Source organism: Macaca nemestrina, chromosome 7, assembly GCF_043159975.1.
Source record: "Macaca nemestrina isolate mMacNem1 chromosome 7, mMacNem.hap1, whole genome shotgun sequence".
NCBI lineage: Eukaryota > Metazoa > Chordata > Mammalia > Primates > Cercopithecidae > Macaca > Macaca nemestrina.
The window spans coordinates 174429783-174449071 of NC_092131.1; the positions used below are offsets into that span (position 1 = coordinate 174429783).

General features: G+C 43.4%; 1 protein-coding gene across 3 annotated transcripts in view; it reads left to right on the plus strand.

The window, feature by feature from the left end:
• The window catches only part of LOC105499091 (nuclear pore associated protein 1), a 564120-nt gene extending 548297 nt beyond the window's left edge, over positions 1 to 15823 (plus strand). For all 3 annotated transcript variants that reach the window (XM_071099379.1, XM_071099380.1, XM_071099381.1), the window contains one exon: positions 10 to 15823. In XM_071099379.1, the coding sequence (XP_070955480.1) occupies positions 4439 to 7915 (3477 nt within the window). In that variant the 5' untranslated portion in view covers positions 10 to 4438 and the 3' untranslated portion in view covers positions 7916 to 15823. The remainder of the gene's footprint in view (positions 1 to 9) is intronic.
• Positions 15824 to 19289: the final 3466 nt, after the last annotated feature.

Genomic DNA, 19289 nt, shown 5'->3' on the forward strand with positions numbered 1-19289 from the left:
TTTTAAAAGGGTTCTTGAAGAATAAAAGAGAGGAGATAAAAGAGGAAGAGGAAGAGGAGCTACAGAAACTGCATTTGGCCCACAAAGACTTAAATATTTAAAACCTAGAAAATGTTTGCCAAAACCTGAAATAAAGCATCTGACTGGAAGTAGGTCCTCAATAACATTGGAAAGAGGAATACATGAGTAAGTTAGTTGCTGAAAATATTGTGAAGTAATAGATATCGAGAAACATCTATGACTTCATCCCCACCCTCACAAACAATGCCATTCATTTCCATTGAGCTAATGAAAAATGCACTTTGGTTTTCAAAACAGTTAACAAAAAAGCACTGTCTTACATTAAAAATGTCAAAAAAAATTTATATAGTAACAAAAAATAAAAAGCATTTTCACAGTAATTAAAATTTTACAAAGCATTTCTATATTGATTATGTAATTTAATCTTCCAATCAACTCCATGGGATAGGTATTATTTCCCCATACAGAAATTACCATATCCTAAATCCTTAGTGACTGATTCCTCAAGAAACGTTAGAGTCTGGAATGCTACATATGTTAATACTAATGGTAGTTTTCTCCTATGGGAAGTTTGGCTTCCAGAATGAACAGGAACTTTCAGTTCAAGGTGACAGACCAGGAACACATATTTACTTTGTGTTCCTCCTGAAATTGTACTTAAATAAAGTATACAAGTACCAAAATTTAGTAGACCAATGAAAGCCAAGAGATTGTGGAAGTCATCAACCATAGAAAGGTCTTGATACATTTCTGGAAAAAAGTTAACTGGAAGGGAAATAGATGAAACAACCAAGGAAAGGCTATGCTAAGAAGGAGCGGCACAAAGTCAGTCTGTCCTTGCTGAACCCTGGTTACAGTAAAGGGCAGAAGATTGTGGACAAATGTGAACCTGGAAGAGCCAATTCTTCTTAATGAATCCTGTGTGGCTAACTGGGCCTAAATTTAAAATAGAGCCAAGAAGCCATTTGCTGACTAGAGTTTATAACTGCACTGGCCAATTGGAACTAAGCCAATGTCTGTCTGTCTTTCTCTCTCTCTCTCTTTTTTTTTCTTTTTTTGAGACAGAGTCTTACTCTGTCACCCAGGCTGGAATGCAGTGGCATGATCTCGGCTCACTGCAATCTCTGCCACCTCACCCAGCGAAGTAGCTGGAATTACAGGTGTGCACCACCACACCCGGCTATTTTTTTTTTTTTCTGGAGTTTTAGTAGAGACAGGGTTTCACCGTGTTGCCCAGGCTGGTCTCAAACTCCTGATCTCAAGTGATCCACCCACCTGGGCTTCCCAAACTGCTGGGATTACAGATGTAAGCCCCTGTACTAGGCCAGAACTAAGCCAGTTTCAAACCTTCATTTGCCTAAAGAAACTTATGTGGGAACCTGGACAGGGAACTTTTGCTATAAAACCCAAGTCTTCCCTTTGTTTTCTGGAATGCACCTTTGTTTTGCACCAGAGGATGCAGTTTGCAAACCGTTCACTGGAACAAAGTCTCTTTCCTCCACATTCCACATTCTTTTTTCAGATAACTTTTCTTCACGAGAGAGGAGAGCAAAATTATTTTAGGGAAAGAAGTTCATTTAATGAGGTTCATGAGTCAGTAAAGTGCAGAAGATTCAGTGTGTCCTCACATTAACTCTGTATGACTTACAGTGGATTGTTGGCGAGATAGTTCAACCACAGGGTGCTAGGTATGGTTTATTGTCACTACCACGATTCTATACAAAGCTGGCCACCCAGAGATTCATTTGATATGATTGGAGATTGGTGCTTCAAAAAATTATTAAATTACAAGTAATCTCAGCTGGCAATTATAAATTGTTGCTATTATCACAATATTTATGTAATTATTAAATTAAATTTTTGGAAAATATTTTGCCTTGACAGATTTCATCTCAACATGCTTGCTTCTGTCAAGTCAAACGATCTCAGAATAACCATTTGCCATCTAATGTTATTTTGCCTCACAAGGACAAGGAAGATTTTATATTCAAAAAAAGCATCTATTCCCATTTGACAAGAAAAATAAAGAGGTGGAATTTTCTGGAATACCCTTGTCCAAATTTCCTTTTATTGTCCTGAAACCCCAATATTCATTATTTGTTTAATGAATTTTTCCCCTTTGGGGGAAAATGGCTGTAATTTATTGTTTTCAAATAAGCCTGACATTTGATCATCTTGTTTCAGAGTTCTCGTAGGAAATCTTTGTCCAATATTTGTACCAGATTATTTTTGTTCAAACAAATGATATCAAGAAATTACAGTTAAATGCCATAACTTTAAACAATTTCTCTGTTCCCTGAGAGGTTAGGAAGGACTTATAATATGTCTCCTCTTTTGAAACAAAATTTGGGTCGGAGCAAAACTTTGTGTCCTAGAAACATAAGCTTTGTTGGATATGGAAGCCCACATTTACTCTGACATACTATAAAATATATGAGCAGAGGGATAAAATGGATTTTGTAGTATGTTAACTAGGCTTGATGTTATTTTAAATCGATTTTTTAAACTAAAAAATACATTAAAATATTTTTTCTGATCTCTGATTCTTGGTTCTGAACCTTCCACGTGTCCTATGTCTGGCACACAACATTAGCCCAAAGAGAGCAAAGCAGTCCAGTTAAATAAACCAAAGAAACAAGATTAAAACTAGATAAGGTCATGTGTAGGATTTTCCAAATCTTTCTTGTCATGCTGAAACTTCCAGCTCTTAAGACAGTAACACATATTTCCTTTGTCCTAACAACCAATATTAAGTCTCCTTCCTTGGGCATAAGGATATGTATAGTTATACTTAGGTGACAGTAATGTATAGTAAAGAGTGGACCTCGCTGGCATGCTGACAATGACCAAATTGTGTTGATCATATTTTAATCGAATACATTGCTCCACTACTAACTTGCAAATTTCTAACATATTCCAAGAGGGCCAGAGAACTGGTTTATCCATTTGGATTAATCCACTGGTGAATTTCTTTCAGGATAGGCCAAAATGGATCTAGACTATAATCTTTACATATTTAGATCCTTCAAACTAGATCAAAAAGGAAATCTGGGCTGCAAGGCTCAATTAGAAGAACAGTATGGGATGCTGCTTTGCTGACTGTTGGTGGTCACTGCCCCGTGTCTTCAGAGGAGACTGGAGCCCAGTGCCTGCCATGATCAACTTACCAGGTGAAGTAAGGGCTTCCCCCTAGGCATGCATGTGCTTAGTACAGATGTGCTGTGTGCTAGGTACCCTAAGGACTACAGAAAATAATGAGAATACATGATGTGTCCATAACAAGGAGGCACACAGGCCAGAGCACAAGCTCTGGAATCACACAGCCCAGGTTCGAAGCGTGGCGAGGCCACTGCCATATCAATGACCTGAGGAGCAGCGTAAGGCTTAAATGTTGTTGCTGCTGCTGTTTGGGGTGTGTGTGTGTGTGGTTTTGTTTTGTTTTGTTTTGTTTTGTTTTGTTTGAGACAGAGTTTTGCTGTGTCGCCCAGGCTGGAGTGCAGTGAGGTGATCTCGATTCACTGCAACCTCCACCTCCCGCTTTCAAACGATTCTCCCGCCTCAGCCTCCCTAGTAGCTGGGATTACAAGTGCGTGCCACCACGCCCAGTTAATTTTTGTATTTTTAGTGGAGACGGAGTTTTACCATGTTAGTCAGGCTGGTCTTGAACTCCTGACCTCAGGTGATCCACCCACCTTGGCCTCACAAAGTGCTGGCATTAAAGGCATGAGCCACGGGCACCCAGCCTTAAATGTTTAAAACAAATTTGTGAAAAGAAAAGCAGTGAAGAGGCCCCGCCTGTCAGGAAGAGATGTGGTAGGGCGTAGCATCTACTCAGGACAAGGCACCATGTCCCCTCCTCGGAAACCCTCATGGCCTGGCTGGTGACCCTGGCGCCATAGAGAAGGCACACCTGGCTCCAGGCAGCACAGAGGCACTGCCAAGGTCCTGAAGGAGCCTGGCAGGATATGGGTTGTCCTGTGCTCAACTTCAAGCAGATGTACCCTCTGTGAACCGGGGAATGGGGACGGCCGACACAGGGCCACTGCGTGCGACAGCGCCGGGCCAGGGCTCCTCGAGGAACAAGCAGAGCCGGCGCCCAGGTGACGAGAGCTCTGGCGACGGGCCCGCAGGTCCCAGCAGTTCCCTCACAGAGGCCACGCGGTGCAACACGTGCCACCAGCAGCGGAGCTTCCGGGGGTCCTGGGACAGCTGGGGCCGACAGGGCGTCGCCCTTTGCCCTCTGACCCCTGCGTTTTGCGCCCCCGCTGGCGCGCCCTGGTTCTGTGAGGAACCTCGCAGAGGCGTCGCAGGCGCCCAGCCAGTCAGTTTGTGCTTGGTCGCCAGAGGAGGCGGTGGCTGAGGAGAGCCGAGTCCACCGCTGACCCTGTTGTACGGTAGGAGGCACGGCTAGCTCTAAATGGGCAATTTGTTTAGTAAATTTAGACCCGGGTGTCGCCGCCGGCCTGTACCAGGGCCAGGGCGTGGCGCCCCCGCTCCCCTGGCCCGGGACGCCTCCCAGCCCGGCCGGGTTCACCCCGCAGCCACCCCGCGCCCTTTCCGCGGCTTGTTCCGCCGGAATGCCCGTCGCAGGCCTTCGCCAGGCGGCATCTTCGTCGCCCCTAAGAGGCCGTGTCCTCTCCCGCGGGCTGCGGCCGCCCCTCTGGGGGTCCTGCCGGCTGTGGGCTGGGGGCTGGCCACGAGGAAGACACCCGTGCTGCCTACTCGGAACCCCCCGAGGTTTGGACACCCCAGCTCCGTGAGGATCCCTCCTCCCAGCCGCGCGTTCACCCTCCGGCTGCCTTCACCAAGTGAGCCGCCTGCGGTCACGGCCAGGAGGCCCATCCCAGCCACTCTCCCGGAGGAGACCGAGGTGCGGGCCCAAGAAGGGCCCAGAAGGGCAAAGACGGGTGAGGATCCGGTGCAGATCAAAGGGGAGGATGACGAGAAAAGGGCCCCCCTTAGCAGCGGAGAAGCATCGTCCACATCCAGGTCCCAGGGCACCCAGGAAGACCTCGCCTCCTTCATCTGCAGCCCTGGGCCTCTGGAGGGAAATATCCACCACAGGTTCTCAGAAAACAGCGTGAGTGAGAAGGCCCAGGCGTCTCCAGCGAGCTCCTGCTTGGAAGGCCCTGCCACGCCCAGCACGCACAGCCAGGCCGGATGTGCCCGGCATCTTGGAAAGCCTGATCCGGATGCAGCAGCGCCCCCTGAGCCAGTCGCGGGCTGCTCCCTGCTGCCGCAGAAGTTGGCCGGGGAAGTGCCGAATGAAGAGCCACCGCCCAGCTCTCTAGGCTCGCCGAGTCTGCTGATGTCCGGAACGAGGATGCCTGATGGGAATCCTTTCGGTATTCCTCCAAGGAGCGCTGCTCCTCCCAGAGCTGCCCGCAACAGGCCCTGCAAAAGGAAAATGTCGATTCCACTGCTGCTGCCGCTGCCCCCTTCACTGCCATTGCTGTGGGATCGAGGTGAGCTTCCCCCACCTGCTAAGCTCCCCTGCCTGTCTGTCGAGGGAGCCCTACACACCTTAGAGAAGAGCCCTGAGTATAAAAGGAATAGCAGAATCTTGGAGGATAAAACAGAGACCATGACAAACAGCAGCTTCACCCAACCTGCCCCTTCTTTCTCCCCACCTGTGGAGACTACAGACTCCCTGCCCCTTGCCACTTACACTGACACTTCACAGGTCCCAGCTCCTTTGCCCATCCCTGACTTGGCTGACCTGGCTACTGGACCCCTCATTCTGCCTGTCCCTCCACTTTCCACCACACCAAAAATGGATGAGAGAATAGCATTCACAATCCCTAACTCTCCTCGGGCTCTTCCTGCTGACCTTGTTCCCCTTTTGAGGGATCAATCTAATGAGAAAGGAGGCTCTTGTCATTCAGTCGTAGGAGCAGCGCCTCCCACTTCTGACCCCCCAACACCTCCTAGCCTCACACCCTTCTTCAAGCCTCCTGTCAGAAGGGAGTCCCCAATATCTATGCATGTGGATTCCCCTCCTCCTCTTTCCTTCCTGACTCTTCTTCCAGTCCCTTCCACCAGGACCTCAGTTATCACCAGCAAGCCTATGAATTCCACATCAGTCATTTCCACTATCACAACAAATACATCTGGCCACCTAACCTCACAGACTACGGTAGACCCTGAAGTAGTTAACATGGATACTACTGCCCCTTCTCAGGTTGTTATTTTCACATCTTCCCTAAGCTCCAGGGTGAGCTCACTCCCAAATTCCCAAATACATTGCAGTGCAGAGCAGAGGCACACAGGAAAGACATCAGTCTACACATCTCCACTTCCATTTATATTCCACAATACCACCCCAAATTTTAACCAATTCTTTGGAAAAGAAGCCACCCCTCAGCCCAAATCTGGGGCTCCTGATGGGCAGCAGCAGAAAGCTTCTCTCCCCGGTGCCTGTGTTTTTCTGAGCCTTCCCATCATTGCTCCTCCAGTCACCTCCACTTTAGTGAACAGTGCCTCTACAGCATCATCATCCAAGCCTCCCATTGAAACCAATGCTATGAATACCACTCCTCCCTCCAAGGCTGTCATCTTGCAGTCTGCCTCTGTCTCCAAGAAGTACCTCCCATTTTACCTGGGGCTTCCTGGTTCTGGGAACACACGACCCAGTAGCAACATTGCCTCAGTCCAAGCTTCCACCAGTTTGCCTGCACAGTCAGTCAGGGGAACAACTCCAACTTCCAACTATGCTTTAAATCCAGGAGCCACCGCTCAGCCCAAATTTGGGGACCCTGATGGGCTACAGCAGAAAACCTCTCTCCCCAGTGCCCATGATTTTCTGAGCCTTCCTATCATGGTTCCTCCAGACACCTCCACTTTAGTGAGCAATGCCTCTGCAGCATCATTAGCCAAGCCTGCCATTGACGCCAGTGCTATGAATACCACCCCTCCTTCCAAAACTGTCATCCTGCAGTCTACCTTTGTCTCCAGGAAGGAGTACATCCGATTTTATTTGGGGCTTCCTGGTTCTGGGAACATACTACACAGTGACAACATTGCTTCAGCCCAAGTCTCCACCAGTTTTCCTGCACAGGCAGGCAGGAAACCAGTCACAACTTCCAGCCATCCTTTAAATACAGAATCTATCTCTCATTCCACACTTGGGGCCACTGATGGGCAGCAGAAGTCTGACAGTTCTTTTATTCTGGGGAATCCAGCAACCCCAGCACCAGCTATAGGCTTACCATCTCCCTCAGCCCAGCCACTGAGTGGCAGCATAATTCCACCAGGTTTTGCAGAGTTAACATCACCATATTCTGCATTGGGCACACCTATTAATGCCGAGCCTGCCAAGAGTCACAACGCAAGTGCTTTCCCCAATGGCACAGCAAAGACTTCTGGATTTAGAGTTGCCACTGGGATGCCTGGCACTGGAGACAGCACCTCACTGGTTGGAAATACTATTCTAGGCCCACAAGTGATTATGGGACCTGGAACCCCTATGGATGGTGGGAGCATTGGATTCACCATGTCTGCCCCAGGCCCCAGTTCCACATCAGGAGAACTCAGCACTGGACAAGAACAGAGTGGGACACCCAGCACCACTTCTGTTTTCCCATTTGGTCGAGTAGCCTGGGACCCAACTGGCCACAGCATGGCTGCTGCACCACAAGGGGCTAATAACATTCCTGTATTTGGATTTACTTCTGCTGCCACCTACATTCCTGGTTTGGACCCACCTACCCAGAATTCAGGCAGCGGTATGGGAGGGGATGGCACCAAACCCATGGTTGGAGGCCCTTGTGTTCCTGCTTTTCAACAGTGCATCCTGCAGCACACATGGACAGAGAAAAAATTCTACACTTCAAGCACCCACCACTATGAACAAGAAACATACGTTAGGAGACATGTCTGTTTCCAACTTCCATAAAAGCACCTGTGGTTCACCTGACCACACCACATCAGTTGTGGTTGTAAACACCAGCATTATCCCTTTGTATGGTCATGCTTCCAGTTTCACCTTCATGCCAAGCGCCTGCCACATACCTCTCCAGAACTCAGGTTGTGCACCAGGAGGCGACGACAACATCCCTGTGGTTGGAGGCCCTTGTGCTCCCTTTCTCCATCAGTAAATGTGGGGCCCACCCGGACAAAACACAGGTGGTACATCTGCAGTGAATGCCAACATATCTTTAATTGGAGGTCCTTGTGTATCCACCTACCAACAAAGTACCTAGGGCCCATCTGGACAAAACACACAGATATACATCTTCCAGGAGTGCCAACATTCATTTAATGGGAGGCCCTCATGTGCGCATGTATCAGGAAATCACCTGGGGCCCACCTGGACAAAGCACAAACCATGCCATGAGGGGCAGCAACACAATGGCTGTGACTGGTTGTGCTTTTGGTCTCCCATTCACACAAAGCATCTGAGGCCCACCTTGCTAAATGCAGGTGGTGCAATAGGAGATAACCCCAGACATTCATAGGGAGAATCCTTTAGTCTCCATTTCAGTAAAATACTATGCACCTGCCCAAGGTGCTCCTTTTGACTTTAGAGGAACCAGCATTGTTTTTGTTTTGTTGTTTGTTTGTTTGTTTGTTTTTGAGACAGAGGCTTCCCCCAGGCTGGAGTGAGCACCTGAGGCCCACCTTGCTAAATGCAGGTGGTGCAATAGGAGATAACCCCAGACATTCATAGGGAGAAACCTTTAGTCTCCCTTTCAGTAAAATACTATGCACCTGCCCAAGGTACTCCTTTTGACTTTAGAGGAACCAGCATTGTTTTTGTTTTGTTGTTTGTTTGTTTGTTTGTTTGTTTTTGAGACAGAGGCTTCCCCCAGACTGGAGTGAGCACCTGAGGCCCACCTTGCTAAATGCAGGTGGTGCAATAGGAGATAACCCCAGACATTCATAGGGAGAAACCTTTAGTCTCCCTTTCAGTAAAATACTATGCACCTGCCCAAGGTGCTCCTTTTGACTTTAGAGGAACCAGCATTTTTTTTGTTTTGTTTGTTTGTTTGTTTGTTTGTTTTTGAGACAGAGGCTTCCCCCAGGCTGGAGTGCAGTGGCATGATCTTGCCTCACTGCAACCTCCACCTCCTGGGTTCAAGAAATTCTCCTTTCTTAGCCTCCCGAGTAGCTGGGAGTACAGGCACATGCCACCACACCTGGCTAATTTTTGTAATTGTGGCAGAGATGGGGTTCCACCTTATTGGTCAGGCTGGTCTCAAACTCCTGACCTCAGGTGATCCACCCGCCTCGGCCTCCCAAAGTGCTAGGATTACAGGCATGAGCCACTGTGCCCAGCCTAGAGGAGCCAGCATTGTTAGTTAAATACTTGTGTTTGGATGGCCCTGGTCAGAGCAACTGTGCCTGTGATGGAAAGCAGCCACTAGTGACACTTGTACCCGCCAAGGCCTTCATAGGAGCCACTAACTCATTTCTTACTTCTATCAGGGGTCTCAAGGAATAAGAAGCAATCTTCCTCCACATAAAGTTCTCATAAATTGACATTTTTTTCCAAGAGGAACAGGCTCAGTTCCCTCAAGTTAAATTCAACCCGCTCTCTCCCTGCAGAAGCTGGAGGCCCAAAACTAGAGAGAGAGAGAGAGAGAAACAGAGAGAGAGAGAGAGTTTGTTGGTGAGTGGAGCAGATGAGCCCAGTCAGAACTGCACTGTATTTTAGTGGTCTTCTACATTGTATAGAGGGTAGAGGAAACGTGTGTATCATCAGCTGTACCCTCTCTGGCTTGACTGTTAACTTGGCTGACCCTACCTCTGGGACAGTTCTCTCTAGTCATGGACAGAAAGGCAAAATTCCCAATTTTGTGGACCCTACATTCTAGTTGAAAGGGAGAGAAGAAGCAGCAAACATGGAAATTATCTGGTAAATTAGCCTGTAACAAATGCTATGGAAAATAAAGAAGTACATGGCGGATTGAGATGGTAGATAGAGAAGCAGGGGTTTCAGTTTACACTATGGACAAGCCTCACTGGGAAGGTAAATTTAAAGTCTAGAGAGAGGCAGCTGAGCCAGATACATAAGCAAAGACCATTCCAGATAATAGGAGTGGTCATTGCAAAGGCCCAGAGGAAGGATCCCTGGTGTCCTCATGGAGCAGTTAGTAAGGAAAAGTGGCTGGAATGAAGTCAGCAAGTGGGAGGGAGGGATAGAGAAAAGGAGGACAGAGAATATGTGAGTGGAATTCCTTCCTCCACTATTTACTAGTTGTGTAATTACAGTTGATTCAACCTTCAAGAGTCTCAGTGAAATCAGTACTTTTACTATGGCCTGTTTATCTCACAAGATTTTTGAAAGGATAAAATGAAATAATATGGAGAAATGACTTATAAGCCATTGTTGTAATTTGTTCTACACATAGGGATGGATAGATGGATGGATGGATAGATTAGATGCATAGACAGACAGAGAGAGAGAGAGAGAGTTGTGGACTGAATGTTTGTGTCCCTCCCCAAAATTCATATTTTAAAGCCCTAACTCCCAATGTGATGGTATTAGGAGGTGGGGCTTTGGGGAGGTGATTAGGTTTAGATGAAGTCATGAAGATGAAACCCCCATGATGGGATTTGTGCCTTTATAAGAAGAAGAAGAAATACCAGTGCTTTCTCTAATTGCCATGTGAAGGTATACCAAGAAAGTAACTATCTGTAAGCCAGGAAAAGAGTTCTCACAAGAAACAGAATTTGCCTTTATCTTGGACTTCCCAACCTTTAGAATTGTAGAAAATAAATGTATATTGTTGAAGCTACCAGTCCATGGCATTTTTTGTAGCAATCAGAACTGACGAAAGAAAAGAAGAAAGCAAGCAAGAAAGCAAGCAAGCAAGCAAGCAAGAAAGAAAGAAAGGAGGGAAGGAAGGAAGGAAGGAGAGAGAGAGATGATAGATGATTGATAGATAATAGAGAACATATATATGTACGGTCAATGACTGAGTTCCTTAGGCAATGGTGCCTTGATTGCCTTTATTAGGCAATTCAAATAGAAGAATAGAAGAACCCCTTTTTATTAGCATAAAAGCATTTAGCATTTATGAAGCAAACACACATAAAAATATGATAACAGAGACTAAAACATCTGTGAGATTAGGCCTGAAAGAAAACAATCACAGAGAAATTACTGAATTCCTCCTATCACCCTGGGGCCTGATTCATTGACTCTGAGTTGTTTAGTACAGTTCCAGAGGATCAAAGCTCCTGTTTCCTGGCCAGATAATCACCTAACTTTTGTAATCAGAACTGCCTTTCAGAAGCAGAGTGGAAATCCAGTTTTCTTCTAATAGCCCTATACCCTTGCAATATTACCAGGGACAAATTTTTAAAATACATACTTCATGACATTTTTTAGAAAGCCTCAAGCTAAATATTATGATCCTGGTAAGATAAACTTAAAATAAATGTGTGAGAGATATAAAGATAATTTTTCATGTTTTGATGTGCTTATACAACTGAAACTATTTCTAAACAAATAGAAATATTGTTTGATTTTTTATTAAAATAAAAAGTGAACATAATATCAATTTGAATAATACTGAAATTCAACCTTCCTACTGCAGTTTCCTCCTCCAGAGATAGTTTTGCTACTTTCATGTTACTCCCATATTTCTGAGTTTGCTTTTTACTTCAACTGTTATGTTATCTTACAGATGACACTGTTTTTCCTAAAACTTGAAGTGCCTTCCTTTTTTTCTCCTTGAACTCTTTTCCCATTAAAAAAAAAAAAATTGTTTTTGGTTTTCTAAAATTTTCAGATAGTATTGTTTACTTGACTGCATCCCTTCCTTTTCCAGAAACCTTGAGCCTCCTCCACTGGTTTGGGAGTAGTAAGACCAAAGTAAGTGTAAAAAGTAAAGTAGAGGTTCCTCTTCAAAGACTTTCCTCCCCATCTAATAAGAAATAAATAGTAACTTCTCTTAAAAGCAAAATTTATTCAAAGACTTGTGCTAACATTCTTAAATATCTGCTATCCATAATAAAGAAATCAGTGTACTTTATGCTCTTAGCTCCCACAGTTTAGCCTAAATATTTGCCCTGGCATGTGTATACTGGTCCAAGCATTAGGTCATAGCCTGTTCCTCTTCCCTATTTAAAAGTGTTTTTACCTTTCTCAGCATTCCACAAGTTACTTCCTCCTTCCTTTGTTCTCCTCTACCTTTGCCTCTTTTAAAAAGTTCTAAGTTGCTAGCCAATCGGGACAAATGCAGAATGTGAGGTCCCGTTCCAGCCAATGGAAACCGGACACAGCAGTAGGGTGAATGCGTCAGGTTATAAATGACCCTGTCTCCTTTGTTCTGTATACTGTCATGAAAAAACTGCTGGCGAGTGTACCCTTTCTGCAGGAAGTAAAAATGGCCTTACTAAATAAATTAAATTTCTGTTCAAGTGCTATTTCTTTACGGCATCGAGGAACAAGCATTTCAAATATAAGGACATGGTCTCAGAAGAAAGAGGCCTAAAGGAGCCACCCAAATTTAGTTTAGGCCAGAAATGCTCACTAATCACTAATTTTTCAAAAATGTCTAATTCTTGCTGCATCATCCTAATTTCCTGAATCTATGGTAGAGCCAGGAATCTGGATTTCAGGCAGCACTCTAGGGAAGTGTGATGCACAGTCCATGTTTCCTATTCTTCCAAATACTGCTTCAGGCCTTACATGAGAGCTCACCAAAGTCCTCATTCATCTCATAAGATAAAAAAATGTGTATAGGATGTGGTTCAAAGCCCTAATTAGTAATAAGTAGAGTATTTCCCTCATATCTGTGTCTCATGAACTAGAAAATGGCCTGTGGAAAATTTGAGAATTTCCAACTCATGGATGCATGTCTTTCTTGCTCTAAATATCTTCACATTAGAGGCCTAGAAACTGCACCCGACTGTGAGAAGCCTGTCCAGGACCTCCCTGAACCAGTCATTGCTGTGATCCCAGGGTTATGTGATACAATGAGGGCTTGCCAAACAACAGTTCATTCTTTACCTGAGGCAGAGCTGGGAATGGCACTCTCAGAAGTCCCAGGACAAGAGTGTCATCGTCAGATGTGCCTTCCAGATAGGAAAATTGAGGCTCATAAAATCAAACAGCTGCTAAGTTTTACAGCCATGATCAAGATCCTGGATTTATCCAATGCGTGAAATGAGGTGTGGGAGGGACCAGAAAAAAAAGAAGCCAAACAAAATCTCTGCTAAAAAATTGTCTGTCTTAGGTAAATAGTACCTTTGCTTTAAATGCATACTAAGTTGTGAATGACTGATATCAGAGACTTTCTTGGAAGTAGGTTTTATAGGATGGAGGACAAATGAAAGTTTATGGCCAAAGAAAGAAGAGTCAGTGGGTTGGTGCATTGAAGTAAGTGGTTCCGAAAGCAAACTAGGTCAACTTTTTAACTGGCTAGTGAAAATGGGATTCCTTAGGCTGGGTTAAACAGAGGTTTCCTCAACTGAAACCACCAGGATACGAAAGCAAGGAGAAGACAGGAATAAATAGGACTCCAGCAGGCAGAATAGATTTATTCAGGGCATGCAATGTGGAGGGCCCTAATGGGAACATGACAGTGTTGAGAGAATCCCATTCTCTTGGGAATGAAGCATTCCTACAGGGAGAGTGTCTGAGACTTCCTAGCATATGTCTGCTGTGCAAGTAATTACATTGTCAATTTAATGGTTTAAAAAATATTCTGGTGAGGGGAAGCATTAGTTCAAGACATGCTGAGATGTAACCAATCAACAGACCAGAAACATTGATACTTTATGGGTGCCTTAACTCCAAACTACTAAATGACCGTGTTTTGCCATCTTTAAGCTACAGGGGTTCTGGGCTTCAATACTATATGCAGAGAATATTAACACCAGACATTGGTTGTTTAAAAATGATTATCAGGCTGGGCACAGCGTCTCATGCCTGTAATCCCAGCACTTTGGGAGGCTGAAGTGGGCAGATCACCTGAGGTCAGGTGTTCAAAACCAGCCTGGCCAACATGACGAAACCCCATCTCTACTAAAAATACAAAAATTAGCTGGCCGTGGTGGTGTGCACCTGTAATCCCAGCTACTCCAGAGGCTGAGGCACAAAAATCGCCGGAACCTGGGAAGTGGAGGTTGCAGTGAGCAGAGATCAAGCCACTGCACTCCAGCCTGGGCAACAACGAGACTCCATCTCAAAAAAATAAAAATAAAAATAAAAAACGAACTTGTCATCCTTACTTTATTTTATTGCATCCTGGCACTATTAACCATCATTTTACTGCATATAGAGAGCAACTCTATACTTCATGCAAACTACATAGACTAGCATTTTCTTTGTAAAGGGAAAGGCAAGATGATTCTCAAAAGGAAACTGGAGGAATTCTGGGGAAAAAATAGAGGAGATAAGTGTTACTTGTTTCTCCTTCTTTGATGATAATTGTGTTCTGCTATTTTGTAAAGAAAGGTCTACATTAATTAGTTCATAATGTAATTAGCTTATTAACCACATGTAACAAGAAATAATAGAAAAGAAAGCTTAGGGTCCACATAGGGTGGTTCAACTTACTTAGAAAGGTAATTTACATCACCTATAAAGGGTACCTCTTCATCCTTGGGCTGTTGCAAGATAGTTGTGTCATGCAAAAGCGTCTGTTGTTTTTGCAGTCAGGAATTAGATGAAAGGGTTGAAGGCCAGGCTTATAAAAATGACTTCTCCTTGTGTCTTCACACTTTTCTCCTGTATTATTCCTATAGTTCTGTAACCCATGCCTCCGTAGAGTAATGACAGAATATAGCATCTCTGCCAGCATGAATGCTGCCATGATAACCCTGTCTCCTTCTTACCACTGGATATAAAGATTGGCTTGATGAAATTGGGATAAATTGTTCTCCAGAATACCAGGTCCATCTTCTCCATTCTCCTGCTTTCCCAGGTGCTTGCCATGGTACAGCCTGGGACTCTCTGAAAGCAGTAACCTGAGGCCTTAGTAGGTCTCAATCATTGTTTCACATCACTCAGGTATCATTCTGCCCTTCATTGTCTTGTGTACAGTTTTCTGCAAACCGTTGTCTCATATCATCTTTCCATTTTTCATGTGTTTATATGAGATAAGGTTTGTCCCAATGCTATACTTTATCCACAACACCTTGGTTTCTTCCTTATACAATTACTCTATCATTACTGTACCTCTGGCTTGGCTATCTGCTTCCAGCTGGCAATATTAAGGTTAATAAAGAAGAAAGTGAATGAAATTTACAAAGACAGATAACTGCACTACCATTGTATTGCAAAGGGAAGGTCAGAATTAATCAATGCACTGAGTCTTAAGAGTCTCCATGGGGTTGTCTATGTCAATGAATGAATATTTTAAGAAAAATCTAAAGGAAAGAATAATATATGTGCCAATCAATTACACATACAATAGCATTCTTTTATAATTACAATAAAATCCTCTTTATAATTATGAAGTTTTATTCACATAAAAATTAAAACAAAATTTAAATAATTCATAAATGAATCCATACATTTTTGGTAGCTGATTCTGATTGTTATGAATTGTATTTTCATCCAGAGTTACAGGTGGTATAACATCACCCACTGATATGAAGAATTATAGCAATGAAACATTACTTTATAAAGGAGGCTGCACCGTTACCTGTGATTTCTGCCTTTCTTATTAACACACATTCTTCAAGTTGTAATTCAGGTGAACTTTATTTATGCAGCTGAACTTTCCGGAAGATGACAGCATAAGATGTCAGGGAAAATTGTTCCATGTGCAGACACTAAAAACTATGCTATGGCTGCCACCAGAGTAATAATAATTATGATAAAATGTGAAAAAAAATACTAAAAGAGGTAAAATGTGGTGACTGATAAAGACACAAAAATATCTATCAAGAGAGCATATTGGTAACTGAATCTTAGAGCACAAGAAGACTTTCCTTGATCTCAGAGGACAAACCTGTCCAAAAGGATAAGAAGTACAAATGGTTGAGAATTAGCATGGTCCATAGCAGGTCTCTATGGTGGTTTGAGAATGGTGAGGCTGGAGAAGAGGCTGGCTTAGGGAAAAGACAGGGCTCACAACCTGTCCTCATAACAGAAGAAAGTAAAATATATATATATATATAAATCTTCAAGTTCAAAACCTCTTCAAATTGAAAGAATGTTGGAGTTTATTGGGAAAAATATAGATGAGGAATTTGACAGATTCATTCATTAGTAAAATCCAGTATGAAGGATAATTTTCTGTTGTTCTTTGTCCACTACCTGTGTGGGGTTCACAAGGGAGCCGCATCGAAAAAGTATTCATATTCTCTGGTATTTCACTTCAGTGGGTATTGACAAAACTTAACAGAAATGTGCACTATAGGTGAAAGAGCTACCCCTGAGAACTCAGGGCAGAGGCATCAGACCTGGAATGGGACGAACAAAGGAGACCTCTAGGAGGAGGAACATTGGAGGTGATTCTGGAAAATGAGGAGCAGTGAGTCCAGCAAACGGGAGGCAAACAGAAGAGAAAGTGTGTCTGTGGCACAGGCCAAGCCATGAGAAGGGGCAGTGGATTGGAAGGACTGCTAGGATCAGTAATATATGAGGACAGGAGCAGGAAGGGCAGACCATGGAGGGACTGGGGATAGAGACAATGGATATGTTTCTTCATTAACATACACATGTTCACACGTCTATTTCTCCATCTTCTCTTACATGTTCTTTGATATTCTCATGCAAACCTCATGATATTCTCATGTGTCTTAGCATAACATGTATTATATAACTTTCCTATTTCCGTCATAGGGCCTCTTTTAAATTACATACATAGCAATAGCTACCGATCTAAATTTCTTTATATGTACAGTATTTGCCTACATAGTAAACAAACAAACAAACATCCCCCTGTGAACCCACAATATCTGAGATAGATCTCAACCAATTTAGAAAGATTATTTTGCCAAGGTTAAGGATGTGCTTGTGACACAGCCTCAGGAAGTCCTGACAACATGTGCCCAGAGTGGTCAGGGCACAGCTTGCTTTTATCTATTTTAGGGAGTCATGAGACATCGATTAATATGTGTAAGATGTACATTGTTTGGGTGGGGAAAGGCAGGACAACTCAAAGTAAGAGGCTTCCAGACCATAGGCAGATGAGAGACAAAAGGTTATATTTTTTGAGTCTTTGATCAACCTTCACTGAATACACAATTTAGTTTGGTTCGGTGAATCTGCATTTTTACATAAAAAATAGTGCAGTGGGAGCAATCAGATACGCATTTGTCTCAGGTGAGCAGAGGGATGACTTTCTGTCCCGCACCTGTGAAGACAAGCTGTCAGTTTACATGGCCGTGATGAAATTCAACAGAACTGTTTTAGGGTAAAAATCTCGAGGCCCACAAGGAATGTTCTTGTGGGCAAATTGTGAGGGGAATGTGTAGCTTTAGCTTTGTAGCTATCTTATTTAGGAATAAAATGAGAGACGGGTTTGCCTGACGTAATTCCCTGCTTGACTTTTCCCTTGACTTAGTGATTCTAGGGTCCCAATATTTATTTTCCTTTCACACCACTTTAGTACGCTTTTGGTTGATCGTTTCTGACAAGAAGTATCTCCTCATTTCATGGGGGAGTAATCTCTGTATGTTCTTGTCAGGTTCACGACTATGGCCATTGTCACACTTGGGGTCAGGTTCCAGCCCATGCTGAGGTCCTAAGGGAGTGGGTGGATGAGCAGAAAGAACACTTGGGGGGGCCATAGGCAGGTGAAAGATGATTTTATTCAGTAGCAGCTCTCATTAACAGCTTTCTCACATTGTCCAGCCTGTCTCATCTGCTTCGTGCTGAGGCCCCCACACACAGATGTGCCGCCAGCTCTCCCTTGCCTTAAAGGTCAGCAGCTTAACTCTTTCTCTCTCTGGGCACAAGCAAGCCGAGCTGGGACCTGGCTCCCCTCTGTCTGTCTGCAAAGATGGACAGCTTTGGCTCTCTCTCTTTCTCTGGGTGCTAGTGCGTCTGCACAGTGTTAACAGGCCAATTACACCTTTTACAGACAATAGTGGCATAGAGCCAAGTAATGGCCTTCCCATGTTATGGCTACATGGCTGTGATAAGAAGTGGAATTACATGCCTGCACTCTAAACTCGCTGAGTCATGCAGAGTGTAAATATCTTACCTCGGCCTATCCTTGACCAAAGCACAGCCATGTTCCTTACAGCTCTTCCTTACAACTCTTAAGCGAGGGTTTTGTTTGGGATGTTGTGTTTTCCTTCTTAATTTTGGATACTTTTATGTTCTGCAAACTATTAAGCTATCAATATGTATTCCAAAATTCCAATTGCTTTATCTTTCATCTTGTTTTTACTTTCTTTATAATAAATGTATTTCCTTCTAAGTTCTGCTTTCATTGTATCTCACAAATTTCGGTAAGCTGTATTTTCACTTTTATTTATTTTATAATAGTGTTTATTTCTCTTGAGATTTCTTCTTTGGGTCACATTGTATTTAAGAGTATAATGTTTAATCTCCATGTATTTTGGGATTTTCCAGTTGTCTTTCTGTTATTGATCTCTAGTTTAATTTCATTGTTGTCAGAGAGTATATATTGTACAATTTTGATTCTCTTAAATATATTAAGATGAACTTTGTGTTCTAGAATATGTTTATTTTAGGCAAGATTCTGTGTGGGCTAGAGGAGAATGTATATTCTGCCTGTTGTTGAATTAAGTGGTCTATAGATATAAGTTATATCCAAATGAGTGATAGTGTTGAGTTCAAATATGCCCTTACTGATTTTGTGTCTGCCGAATGTTTCCATTTCTGATAGAGAGGTGTTGAATTTTCCAACAACAATAGTGAATTCATCTATTTTTCCTTACAGTTCTCTTACTTTCTGCCTCACATAGCTTGATACTCTATTGTTACCTGTATACATACTCAGGATTGTTAAATCTTCTTGGACAATAGATCCTTTTATTATTACCTAATGCCCTTGTTTATCCTTGATAATTTTACTTGCTTCAATGTCTGTACTGTCAAAAATTAACACAGATACACTTACTTTCTTTTAATGCTAGCATGATATATTTGTTTCATCCTTTTACTTCTAATTTGTATATGTCTTTATATTTTAAGTGAGTTTCTTGTAAACAACTTATACTTTAGTGTTTTTTTAATCCACTCTGACAATCTGTGTCTTTTAATTGGTGGTTTTTGTTTTTTGTTTTTTGGGTTTTTTTTGAGATGGAGTCTCGCTCTGTCGCCCAGGCTGGAGTGCAGTGGCGCGATCTCAGGCTCACTGCAAGCTCCGCCTCCCGGGTTCATGCCATTC